Here is an 11,975-nt window from a genome sequence, read left to right as displayed (position 1 = left end):
ATCAGAATCAAAACAGCACATTTATTATTTCTTGCAATAAGTTTTATTAATATCCCATTGGGGAATAATAACAAAAACGTATGCTATTCATCACACAAATATTCATAAGTTGTTTCAGGAAAGTGTAGCTGATCTTTACTTCAACCAGTGTTTGCCCTCACTGCACACCAGTCGGAGTCCTGGGGCAGCCTGGAGATCTAGGAGGTCTTCCGTCCCCACAGAGGAGGGTGTTGTGCTCAGCTGACTGACAGTCCACCTGTGCTAATGCTTTGTCCCTCTCCAACGTCACCAACGTGGTCTGCCTTAAAAGTGCTTCATATTTATCGTTCATACGCTTCACCACGGGCTCGTAGTTGTCGCACTGCACTTTGAGCTTTCTCATCTCCTCGATCAGCCTGTGTTTCTCCTGGAGAACACGCTTGTGCTGCATCCGATGGAGGTCTCTGGCTCTCCGGACCCTCGGCAGCGTCTCCGCGGCAGCGCCGGCGGCCAGCTGGTACTCCTCCATCTCTCTCTGGGCGTTTTTCAGCTCGCTGTCCAGGCGCTGGTTTTCAGTGTAAATGCTCGGTACCACGCCGACCCGCAGTGCATCCACCTGCCCTTTCTGCACCACCTCCGTCCACTCAGCCTGGAAACAGTGCAGTGTTTCGGTCATGCCCTCCTGGTACAGAAAGTTGCGTAGAAACTCCTCCACGGTTTGACGCTGCTCTGCGCCGATGGCTGCGTGGGCCCGAGCTCTGTCCTCTGCTCGGTGTTTGATAGCTTTCACCGTCGCCTCCAAGTCTTCCTCCCCTTCTGATAAACTCCATTCGTCCTCTAGAGGTACTTCTTCATATTTAAAGTCGTCCTCGCCGTCGTTGGAAACTGTCTCATCCTCTTTCTCTGCGTTTTTCCTATTTCCGCTCATTGTTTGACACGTTCAACGAGATCGTTTCATTTGTCGCTATGGTGACCGTTTGGTCACTCAACGCGAGATTTCAGGAGTTCACGTTAGCTCAGTTGTCCGTCATCAAACAATCATGGCGGATTATCAAGAAGCGCCCTTGGCCAGTCGGCCAAAAACATTGGATCCAAATGAATATTTCAACCTTTCTCCGGAGCAGAGGCGTATTGAAGAACAGCGGGCTGGAATACGAGCCAATTTGAAGCGACAGTATCTGACGCAACTCAATAACCCGCACAGAAAAGAGCTCATTGTAAGTAGCTAGTTGCTAGCTAGCAATGTCACCCTTGAGGTGGGCTCAGGCTACTTCTTATGATACTAACGATAGCGTGTCAGTGCACGCAACAATCACAAAGGTCCAACTTACTATACAAAGCTCATATTTATTTGTTTGCGTTTTAACAGAACATGGATAGAACTGATCTGGGCTAACATGTTGTTCATGTTATCTGCAGCGACCTGATTTGTGGCAGATGTTAGCTAACTAAGCCATAACGCTAACAAGGATATTTGGTTGAAAACTGCACACGTTATATTTCTTGGGATAAATCTTGGTAGCCCGGTCAAGCTTTTTTTCGTTAAACTAAATACTATTAAATGCTCCGTTCATGGAAATAAGTTTAATATGTTTTCTTCGTGCAGTAATTTAGCACACGCCAATGCTAACGTTACATCGCACTAGTCTACATTATGAACAACATCAATCGCTCTGTAAGTTAAGTGTTACAGTTATACTTGAAATAAGCGTAGATGATAGATGAAACTGTTAAACCTAGTGTGAAACCGTTAAACATGTCACACATACTTGATTATCATAGTGGGAGAAGTATTGGTGTTACCTAAAGTTAACAATGGCTCTGTCCTGTTAAAGTATCCCAATAAAACATGACATGACTCTCTGAAACAAGGTTGTGATTTTAGGCTATATGCATATAATCAAATAAATAGGAAGCACTGCTGACTTGTTGTTTTGGTATTGTACATAACCTATTGAGTTTACACAGAGTTTACACAACTGACATTTCTGTTTAGATGTTTCTGTTTAAACATTTCTTCCACAAACAGGAAGACCCTGCCCTGACACGCTGGGTGTTTGCACGCGCCAACCCCTACTCACACTTCAGGCCCTCATTCAAGACATCTCTGTTGGGTGCCATGTTTGGAGTTGTTCCACTCTTTACCCTCTACTTCATCTTCAAGACAGACAGGGTATGTACAGACAGGGCATTACACTGATAAATGAATCACACAACTTACCTGTCTCTCCTTAAACATCTGGCCTAATAACTACACCAATACATTTTTCACTTATCTATGCTCTACAGAGACTGTGCCATCTGTTAATGTCTTTACAGAGACAACCAAATATACTTGACTGTTTAGGAGACTAAACTTTATACTTTATATAATTTCTTACCATGGTTCCTTCAGCCACCCTCTCAAGTGGCTGAAGGAAGGAAGGCAGGCAGGCAGCGTTGTTCTTTTCAACGCAGTCGGCATCCAGTCCATGTGGGGTCATAATGCTGTGAACACTGGCCCCTCCTGGCTGGAAACCTTTTTTTAAAATCTATTTGCTGTCCTTTTCTTAAGGTCTCCTATTGTGTTGGAGGTGTTTGTGTTTTATTTCTTATACTCACTACTACCTTTTCATTGCATCTACACTCACTGACCACTTAATTAGGTACACCTCTACAATCTAACGCACTTCAGCACAGCATTTCTATCATGATTTCAGCTGTTACATTATTTCTCAGTTTTTGGTCAAACTATCGGAAAGGTGATGATTCTACTATGTTTATTATTGAGGTCACAGTGGGTGGTGAAGTCATACATGAGTGCATATTAATATGAGGTGTTTCTAATCTTAAACCCAACCTGTAACATAAACTAAGTTGCCATAGCATTAGAAACATTTTTAAAAATGTGAAACGTGTAATATGTGATGTGAAAAGCGTTTAAGTTGAGGATTAGTGTTATTTATTTTCTTGTAGATTCACAGATGAGCTGGTTTACTTTCTTGTCACTGTTCCATTTACATTAGAATTGAATGCTTCATTCAAAATGCAGCCTGCTTTCAATTTTATCCCCATTGTCATGGAGATTCACCCTCTAAATCCTTGGCAATAGAAATTCCAGTAAGAATTTGGTGCAATTGTCACCGCTGGGATATCATGTTCATCTCTTCCTCTCTCCACTGGGAGGGAAGAAAACTGCTTGAAAATCATAAAACGCTCACTCATAAAACATGCATTTGAGAAAATGTCTGCAAGGTGAAGAGGGTGAGGGTGATAAGACTGTTGCCATGGAAACTGTACCAACTCATCATCTGTTTGTCATCTTTCTTATAGGATAGGAAGGAGGAGAAGATTAAGGCTGGAACCCTCGAGCGCAAGTTCAGTTTATCATATTGAGCTCAGATGTGTAAAGACCTTCTGTATGTTCAAGTGATGATGTCACGTTGTGTAATTATTATTAATCAAATAAAATTATATTGTCAAAAACAAATTGTGTGACTTTAAATTTTGAGGCAAAAGTTTGACCACAGAACCACAGACCAGGGTAATGCACATGCAAGTATTACAGCAGCATAATAACCAGCAGATAGTGTGAAAATGTAGTAGCTGACAATAAGAGCAGCTGAAATCTTGACCAGAATGATGAAACATGCACAGTGAAAGTAAAGTGTGTGTGTGTCTTCACACTTTCTAATGCAATGTGAGGACGGGAAACATTTGTTCAGGATGTGTTTATCTCCTTTCCAGGCAGAATTTCGAGATGATTTAGTCCACTGGGTTAAGGTAAGCTACTGATCAAAACAGACCACTTGTTAAATCATGAAATGAGTGTTTTGCACTGAGAAACTTTGCCTTTATTGTGCATGATGTGGTAGGTGCATTTTATAAAGTGAAATTAGGAATGTAACTATATTTGTGTCAGATTTCTTGCGAATCTTTCTACTTTTTGCTGGGCTTCCAGTTGGGGTTAAAGTGACTGCAGAGAGGTTCCCAGCACTGGTAGTAGCTCTTGTCAAGCTTCTGACATGTTTGCAAACCCCATTTGGTCACAGCCATACTGAAGGATGACTCAAACATGAAAGCCTGAAGGAAAGCAGAAGGTTTAAGAGACATTATCACTGATGATGCTTCTGTCAAGTGAAATATACGTTTTTTTGGTGGCTTTTTAATCTTGCTTCTCTAGTTGACTCTCAGACTTTATATAAATATTTTTTTTACCATGGTTCCTTCAGCCACCCTCTCAGGTTTGAGCTCAGCAGTGGTGTTCTTTTCAAAGCAGTCGGCGTCCGGTCCATGTGGGGTCATAATGCTGTGGAGACTGGCCCCTCCTGGCTGGAAACCTTCTTCTTTGGCCTCATAGTGGCCATGGATCAAACCCATGAATTCACTCATGCAGTTCCCTGAAGTTACAAACAGGAGGAGCTGTAACACAATCTATACAAATTTGTAACACTGACTTCCAGTAGATGGCCTTAAAGATCTGTGGTGAAAACAGACAAAAGGTTCTGGGCTGGGGCTTCAGTTGAAGGATTCTACAGCAGGTGGATTGTTGTCACCTCCTGTCTTGATACTGGCTGTGTAAATGAATGTGTTGGCCTCTGGTTGGCTTGTTTCATTCTTTGGCAAACTAGAATTAACACCACACTCTTTCAAACTAGGATTATATTCAGTCATGTCAGAACAACCTAGTATTCACAATTCACAGTTTCTGCTTTCTAAAGTCTTCTCCTATTCTGCTGAAAAATCCCACTTTAGAACTGAAGCCAGCTATGTGTGTTATGATGATCTTACGGTGATAATACGGTGGACGGAAGGTGTGATCGGCCACTCCCCAACGTGGGGGAAAGATGACAAAATCAGCAATGGCTACACCTGGTCGAGTGGTTTTGGCAGTCAACACAGTAAAGATAGATGGATCCTGTAGAGAGATCATAACGGAATATGTGAACAAGTATTGGGGGGGGGGGGGGGGGGGTCATTTCACTTAAATGGCATAAATTGCTAATGAAATATGGTCTACATATGTTAAAAAATATAGTGAACGTGTCTGTATCCTTAAGCATGACTCTCACCGCATGATCGAAGGCCACACAGTTGATAACCATGAAGTTCTTCAGGTTGTATTTGTAAGGTGTGTAGTTCCCGTGCCAGGCAACCACATTGAATGGAGAAAAATCCTACGTGCAGAGAACAAAACAAATAAGACGAGTCTACCCAAGCAACAAACACAAAAGACTTTAAATTGAGCTTTTTACAGGGAAAAACGAACAATGAATAATGTCTTTGTAATCTTAAATTCCCAGATAGAGTACTTCTTGACATAGAGAAAAAAAATGGTCATAATGAAAAGGGTTGATTGTGAAAGAGGGTGTGCTTCTTTTCATTCTTTTTTCTCTTTCATTCCCCTGTTCTTTGTGATACGAGGCTCCAGGTATTATGGGGTAATTGGCTTCAAAATCAAACTTTCCCAAACTTTGAGCATTTTGGCGCTCGCAGTATTGCAGTTATGGGGGGAGGGAGCAGCAGTAACAGTGGGTGCAGAGATATTTCTTTATCTTGATTGTTAAAACCACAGCAATTTTATATAGTTTCTCTGTTCTGATAATGTCACTGCGAAAAAGACATTCAACAGCAGCTCTAAAATCAATATAGTTCATTACAACTCGAGCTGCCTCCTGACTGACCTCCTCGCTCCTTATACGCACGCTCACGTACACACGTACTGCTAATAGGCAGATATGCGTGCACAGACTTGTGTATATGTAAATTTACACTCATTTCATAACAAATAAACACCAAAAACAACATTGTAGTAGTTCACAGTAGTTGCTGTACAAAAAAAGGCACTTGGTGGAACCCAGTGCAAGTATTATTTTGGACATTCATCTGTGGCAACTCTAATACATTTGATAAAATGAAGGGAAAAATGGAGGAGAGCAAGCAGTTGCACACAAAACACAAACATATTGGCCCAGTCAAGCAAATAATAAGTTAATTTGAGCAATTTCAGCGCTCTGCAGGGGAACGAAACAGCAGGACCAGACAAGAGCAGCAGCATCTTCCTGGAGATGAGGCCCGCGTCCCCCACCTTATTTTCTTACCGCCCGCCTCAACCTCCGGGCTCTGCAATGAGTGGAATCCGGTATAAAAGAGTGTCAGGTGCAGCCTGCGGCCTCCTTCTCTAACCCCCAGCACATAACAGGAGGCAGAGACTCACGCACAGGCAGCAAGAGCAATGAAAAGTGTTTGTTTTGTTACAAAAAAGACAGTATCTCACCCTTGTGTACTTCCTACGATGAATAATAACAGTGTGGTTTGACATGGTTTCCACGGTTACAACCCCCCAACACCCACCGCTGACAAACCTCTCCTCCCACCTCCTCCCTGTCTCAGTAAAAAACCTCCTGTCAGACATTATGTGTCGATCCAATTATGCACCCAACAGGACATTTCGGGAGGGGGAGGATCATTCCCTGAGTGAAATATGGTGAAATTAATGCTTAACTTGTGAAAGGTTTTTCCTACAAAGCAAAGCTTCACAGGTACACTGTCTGTAACTCCAGAATGCCTTAAGTAATTATGAGTGATTAAGACTCATAAGGGAGTCGAGGCGGAAAAACCTGCTGAATGGAACAGCTAACGCTTCAATATTAAATCATCAGGGATGGCAATTCAATCGGCAGGAGCTACTAATGGATTATATGCTTCACTTGGACAGTTTCCTGTTAGTCATTGTTGCGGTTTGATGGTGTTTACTGAAGCAAAAACAAACCTAAATAGGGTAATAGGGCAAGTATGTCATACGCGTGTGCTCCTGTCATACATGTGTGAGCATGCTGAACCCAATCTGAAATGCCACAGAAGAACACCTGTTGGCAGGCGAAGAGTTTTCCTTGGTATTTGTTGATGATGGTGTAACCCGTGGCCACTTTGCGATCCTCATACCAAGCAACTGGACACAAGAAATCTCTGGGGTTGGCAAGACCGTTGGCTCCTGCAAAACAAATGCACCTAATATTACACATCTGCCCAGAAACAAAACAAAAAATCAACACAGTTACATTTAAGACTATGGTTCTGTCGAAAATCAGACATCATGCAGCGTAATGTAAGGAGTCAAACATCTACAATGAACAGCTGCATTTTATAGAAGGAGAAATGACGAGTTAGATGATGAGTTGAAGCTAAGTGTTAATTTACTACTCTCTAATAAGTAAACTACTGATGGTCTGTTACGTATGGAAGAGCGAATGAGGCAACAAGGAGATGATGTCTTGCTGTATTACTACGAAGACATCAGCACGCTAACATGCTCACAATGACGACGCTGTCATGCTGATGGGAGGTTTAATGCTTATCATGTTCACCAGGTTCATTTACCAGTTTAGCATATTGGTGTGCTCACTGTTGTTAATTAACACTAAATGCAAAGTGCGACTAATGTTGATAATAATTAGTGCTGCCTGTATATGATAAACTGAAGCTTTGGACAAATTACATTTTGAATTGATGATGGTGCTAAATGAAAACTCGTGGAGATCACCAATGTGATAATAATTGATCCTGAGGGAAACAGGAATATGTGTACCAAATTCCACGGCTAGAAAAAAGTCAGGTGCTCTCTAAAGTCACGAATGCCCATGTTATATTGCCACTATTCGATTCGATTCGATTACATTTTATTTGTATAGCGCCAAATCACAACAGACGTCATCTCAAGGCACTTAATAGTCACTATTAAGTGCTAGTTATTACTACTAGTAATAACACTATTATTGCAATCTATCCTTAGATAGATAGATACTTTTCATCCCTTCATATTCAAGGAAGGATGAACATAAATTACACATATTTATATTTACAAATACATACAGACACACACCTATGGGCCCCAGGTCAGGAAGTTCAAAATGGGATCCATACACCTCCAGTATATAACCTCTGGTTTCTCCAAACACATCAACACTGAAGCGCATCCCTTGCTGGAGAAAAACACATGACAAGTGGTGGTTACAGGAAATGTACTGCTGATATGTCTCAGTGTGGGATGTACCAAAGCTGAAGAGACACACAGGTTCCTGGACTAATGTGTCTAACTACAATACCAATATCCCAACACACACTTCTTTACATTGTTCTTTATTTGTAAGGTCACTTTTGAAAAGCACCAAACTATGTCTTTTAAAATATGGTTAGGGGGCTCTGGGGGCAGACATAGTGGTAGATTTCAATGAAAACTGCAGTGGAGATTAAAAACATAGAGCTTACCTGGATGACACAGATCTCATTCGGCTCGACCTTCATCTTCCCAAACTCTGTGGTGATCAAGATCTCTCCCTGCTGGGGGACTAGAGAGACAAACAGACAAGCAGAACAACAATGAAAAGGAAAATTGAAGGAGAAAAAGGACTGAGGATTGAGCTGCCATTGTTTCTTGTGATAGATGACAGTGAAAACATCAACATCTCCTTTCCTCACCAATCAGAAAGTCTCCATCGGAGTTGTTGAAGCACCTGGAACAAGGAAAAATGGATGAGCTCTAATGATCATCATAGTGTAATCACAGGCTCTTTTTTTTCTGTTTGCATATTGATAGGTGAAAATATATCTTTTATGGGAATCGTCTGCAAAAACATACACACAGACTCACCTGTCAATCATGGAGCTGTTGCAGGTGTACACATGGATGGCAATACCGTTGCGGGATTTGGTGTCCCCGGCACCACAGATGGTATGTAGACCCTGCAACATGCAAACAGAAAGACGAGATCCCAAATCAATCACCTGAAAATGTGTCATGAAAAACAAAAAAACAATGTGAAGTAAGTGAGGTAAACTCACAGCCACAAAGTCCACTTTCTTCTCTGTGGATTTGGGAACGGTGAATGGCAGCCATCGCAGCTGTGAAAGAAACATCAAAGTCACAAAATGCACCTCCATTAAACTGGTGCAAAGCAGGATCTCTTCCTACTGGGCCTTGATGTACCTGGTTAGGGTCAGGCTCCACTTCATTCCAGTTCTCTGTTAGATTCCCACATGGTACGAGGGTAAAAGGCTTATGTTTGACAGAGGGCAGGATGCGATACAACCAGCTGAAAAAAGAAAAAGGACCAATACGTTTTTATGACACCAAGCATCCATTTGATTTACCTGAGCTGATTTAAGCTTCAGGCTGAGATTGATACCTCCTTTTATTGGCTGGGCGCGGGCAGGTGAAAGCAGATCCAGAGAGTTGCTCAGCATAGAGGCCGTAGGGACAGACCTGAGGGGTGTTCTGTAGAGACATAAGTAGAAGTGTTATGTTGTGGAAGTGCAGGATCAGCAGGTCTGAAGAAACTCTGACAGGTTCTTTCAAATAGGCACATGATAACAAAGCAAGCTGATTCATTAAGGTGGACCTTCTGACAATCGGATTTTATATTTCCTGTGGAACATGGAGCTTTTGGTCGGTGTGAATATCCTACCTGTCCCTCAGGCAAAGCTCCTGGGCAGCGAGGGTCTTCAGACGAGAACTCATTTCCAAAACCACTCATGTACTGGAACAAACAGACAAACGTAAAGTAAAATATGTAGAAAAGCGCAGCACAAATGTGTCCAAGCTGGTTAAAACTAAATGTGAGGGCTTGTCGTTAAGGTTTTGACTTTTAGTTAATTATTGTCATATTGATTCACATTAGATCTGTGATTAAACAAAATGCTGTTATGTCAAATTTACCACCAATCATTGATTATATTGTGTTATTATGTTAAAAACCCACAGCACTTAATCAATATTTCGATTCTAATAGGCTCATCCCTCCACTGTCATCCTGCAACTGAAAAACATGAACTTCGCACAATGTAATGAAATGTTGCTGAGTCACTGTTAGTCTGCGAAAAGCGAACAAACACAGGAACTGATGCTTTCCATGTGTGCGCGTTCATGAAGGTCGTGCGTAAAGACCGCAGTGTTATGCAAAACGGGCTTCGTTCAGCTTGTCTTTTCATGACGAGTGAAAAACGCCAGTAAAGGTCAAAGCTCACGTCAAACCGGTCATGAATCAAGTCCATTCTTACAATATTTTGAAACAAAACCCCTGAGACTGCACTTGTACCCACTGCTGTGACCTTTAGATACAGCTGCTGAGCCTAGAGGTCAACTGGTGTCACAGATAAAGCTTGAACCACACTTGATCATTGGCTGTTGAGTGAAAAGCTGGAAAAGCATTAAGCTGCTGGACGACGTTTGGAGGAACTTGGTTTGGATGGGAATATATAAATGTACACGGTTTCCATGGTTTATAAAAGCGATAAATCGCCCACTGAAGTGATTTTGCTCTACAAAGCTACAAAGCATCTCAGACAGAGCGCATCTGGGCAGCTGCTGAACGGAGCCCACTGATTGGCTGGAGGCACCGCCGCCCTTCAGTCAGCCGCTCGGCTTCTGTGGTTAGTGACGGCTCGATGCGCGATTTAACTTTGCGGAATCCTTGTGCACAATATACATTAGCAACTCAAGTAACACAATAATACTGTATTATTATATTGTATTATAATTACAACATGCATTTGCATTCCACGGCTCTCAGACTGTTCTGAAACTTCAGGGGTTTGTCAGATGCCCGCTCTAAGCACTGATAGATTTCCAACATTAGAAAAGTTTTTAAACAGCCTGTGCCGTCTTACCTTGAGTCCAGCCATGGTGCGTTCTGTTCAAAGGGGGTTACAAATTAACTTTCAGCTACCCGTGTCTGCTCCTAATGCATGCCTTTGGACCAAAACCCTGTGCAGGACTTGTGCGTGCTGGTGTGGGCTGAGAGGAAAAGGGGTTGGATTTATACTCTTTCCCGATATGGTTTTAATTAGGCCTGGACTGGCTTTGTGACGCAATAGCAGGGGTCTTAAGCAAAAGGGGAAAGGACGGGTTGGATGGTGGAAATGTGCGCAAACAAGGATCAGTGTCACTGCCAAGACAAACAACTTCTGAGCGCAGCATACAGGTAACAAATACAGCAGAGCTAGGCAGCTGTAGTCCCGAAATGATATTTAGACCTCATGAAGAGAGGTTGATACTGGGTTAACAAACACTCATTATAGTCTTCTAAGAAAAACATCCCATGCATGTTTGGGTTACAATCAAGACAAGCTGCATGTATTAAGTTATGGGTAGCTACACATTATGGTGACAGGACCAATATTAATCTATGAAAGTGACTTGAAATCCTGGTCAGACTGCGGTGACCTTATATGGGACTGCTTGTGCAAACAGTGGTGCCATGCACATCCTCACGTCCTGCAAAACAAACATATGGACTAAAATCTATCCAGTAGTCTATAAGCTCATGCCCCGTGCTTTTACACAGGCTGAATACAAAGTTGAACCTTTCCACAGCACTGGATTCAAAGAGCCACCAACCTGAACGCTGGGGCCACTATTACTGTGTATTTAATGCTCCACCGGTTCATCAAGTTGTCCTTAATTTTGTCTTGCTTAACACACGCTGAGTTACTGGTTTATGTAAAGTGAGTTATCATCCCAGCTGCATAATTAATTGACTTGTCTTAAACCAGCCTAATACACCGGATAACCTGTGCACGCTGCAGCGAGCAATTCATTCCTGATATGATACGACAGCAAAGGCCTTCAAAAGGCCCATACATTACTTTACGCAAAATGTATTCAGTTCATTTCTTGAAATGGAGGTCAAACGAGGGGGACCTAATGTCTCCCATGCAGCATGTATCAAAAAGAATCAATTTCGCCTTTCGCATCCTTGCCTCGCTTCCCCTGTTGTCTATTTCTTTTCTTTTAGGGAGGTGTTGGGGAAGGGTAAATGATGGCAATTCTCATAGCGAGGCGCAAATAAACTCGCCGCGGCAGAAGTAACTGTTCTCCGGCGAGGCGTGCAGTCAGGCCCGGGCCCCCCGCTGGCAGGCAGTCAGGGTGCTGTGCCAAAGACGAGAAAGCCCAATGGCAGGAAAATATCACGTCCCAGTCTCCGGAAATTGATCTGCTCCTTGTACGGAGAAAGAAAATG

General features: G+C 42.5%; 2 protein-coding genes across 2 annotated transcripts; one reads left to right on the top strand and one right to left on the bottom strand.

Annotated features, from left to right (window-relative positions):
- The first annotated feature begins 981 nt into the window (after positions 1-981).
- Positions 982-3,448, top strand: ndufb4 (NADH:ubiquinone oxidoreductase subunit B4). The gene is made up of 3 exons (XM_026363690.1): positions 982-1,196; positions 2,009-2,152; positions 3,292-3,448. Exons 1-3 carry the CDS (start codon positions 1,020-1,022, stop codon positions 3,352-3,354), a joined length of 384 nt encoding a protein of 127 aa, XP_026219475.1. The 5' UTR covers positions 982-1,019; the 3' UTR covers positions 3,355-3,448.
- A 341-nt stretch (positions 3,449-3,789) lies between these two features.
- On the bottom strand, positions 3,790-10,773 carry hgd (homogentisate 1,2-dioxygenase). The gene is made up of 14 exons (XM_026363689.1): positions 10,624-10,773; positions 9,423-9,494; positions 9,144-9,232; positions 8,945-9,050; positions 8,800-8,859; positions 8,609-8,700; positions 8,437-8,471; positions 8,227-8,306; positions 7,841-7,940; positions 6,828-6,952; positions 5,031-5,135; positions 4,750-4,876; positions 4,177-4,358; positions 3,790-4,041 (listed from the first exon to the last, which is right to left on the bottom strand). Exons 1-14 carry the CDS (start codon positions 10,636-10,638, stop codon positions 3,898-3,900), a joined length of 1,332 nt encoding a protein of 443 aa, XP_026219474.1. The 5' UTR covers positions 10,639-10,773; the 3' UTR covers positions 3,790-3,897.
- Positions 10,774-11,975: the final 1,202 nt, after the last annotated feature.

The sequence above is a fragment of the Anabas testudineus genome, chromosome 2 (assembly GCF_900324465.2).
Source record: "Anabas testudineus chromosome 2, fAnaTes1.2, whole genome shotgun sequence".
NCBI classification, from domain to species: Eukaryota; Metazoa; Chordata; class Actinopteri; order Anabantiformes; family Anabantidae; genus Anabas; species Anabas testudineus.
This window is presented reverse-complemented; position numbering and strand designations above follow the sequence as displayed.

Bases quoted from the DNA above. Each gene is read 5' to 3' on its own strand.
- ndufb4 (XM_026363690.1), top strand. From the start codon at position 1,020: ATGGCGGATTATCAAGAAGCGCCCTTGGCCAGTCGGCCAAAAACATTG. The intron at 1,197-2,008 runs GTAAGTAGCTAG...TTCCACAAACAG, and splicing joins CGCACAGAAAAGAGCTCATT to GAAGACCCTGCCCTGACACG. The intron at 2,153-3,291 runs GTATGTACAGAC...TCTTTCTTATAG, and splicing joins TCATCTTCAAGACAGACAGG to GATAGGAAGGAGGAGAAGAT.
- hgd (XM_026363689.1), bottom strand. The intron at 8,307-8,436 runs GTGAGGAAAGGA...TTGTCTCTCTAG, and splicing joins CGATGGAGACTTTCTGATTG to TCCCCCAGCAGGGAGAGATC. The intron at 4,042-4,176 runs GTAAAAAAAATA...GCTTTCCTTCAG, and splicing joins GGGTGGCTGAAGGAACCATG to GCTTTCATGTTTGAGTCATC.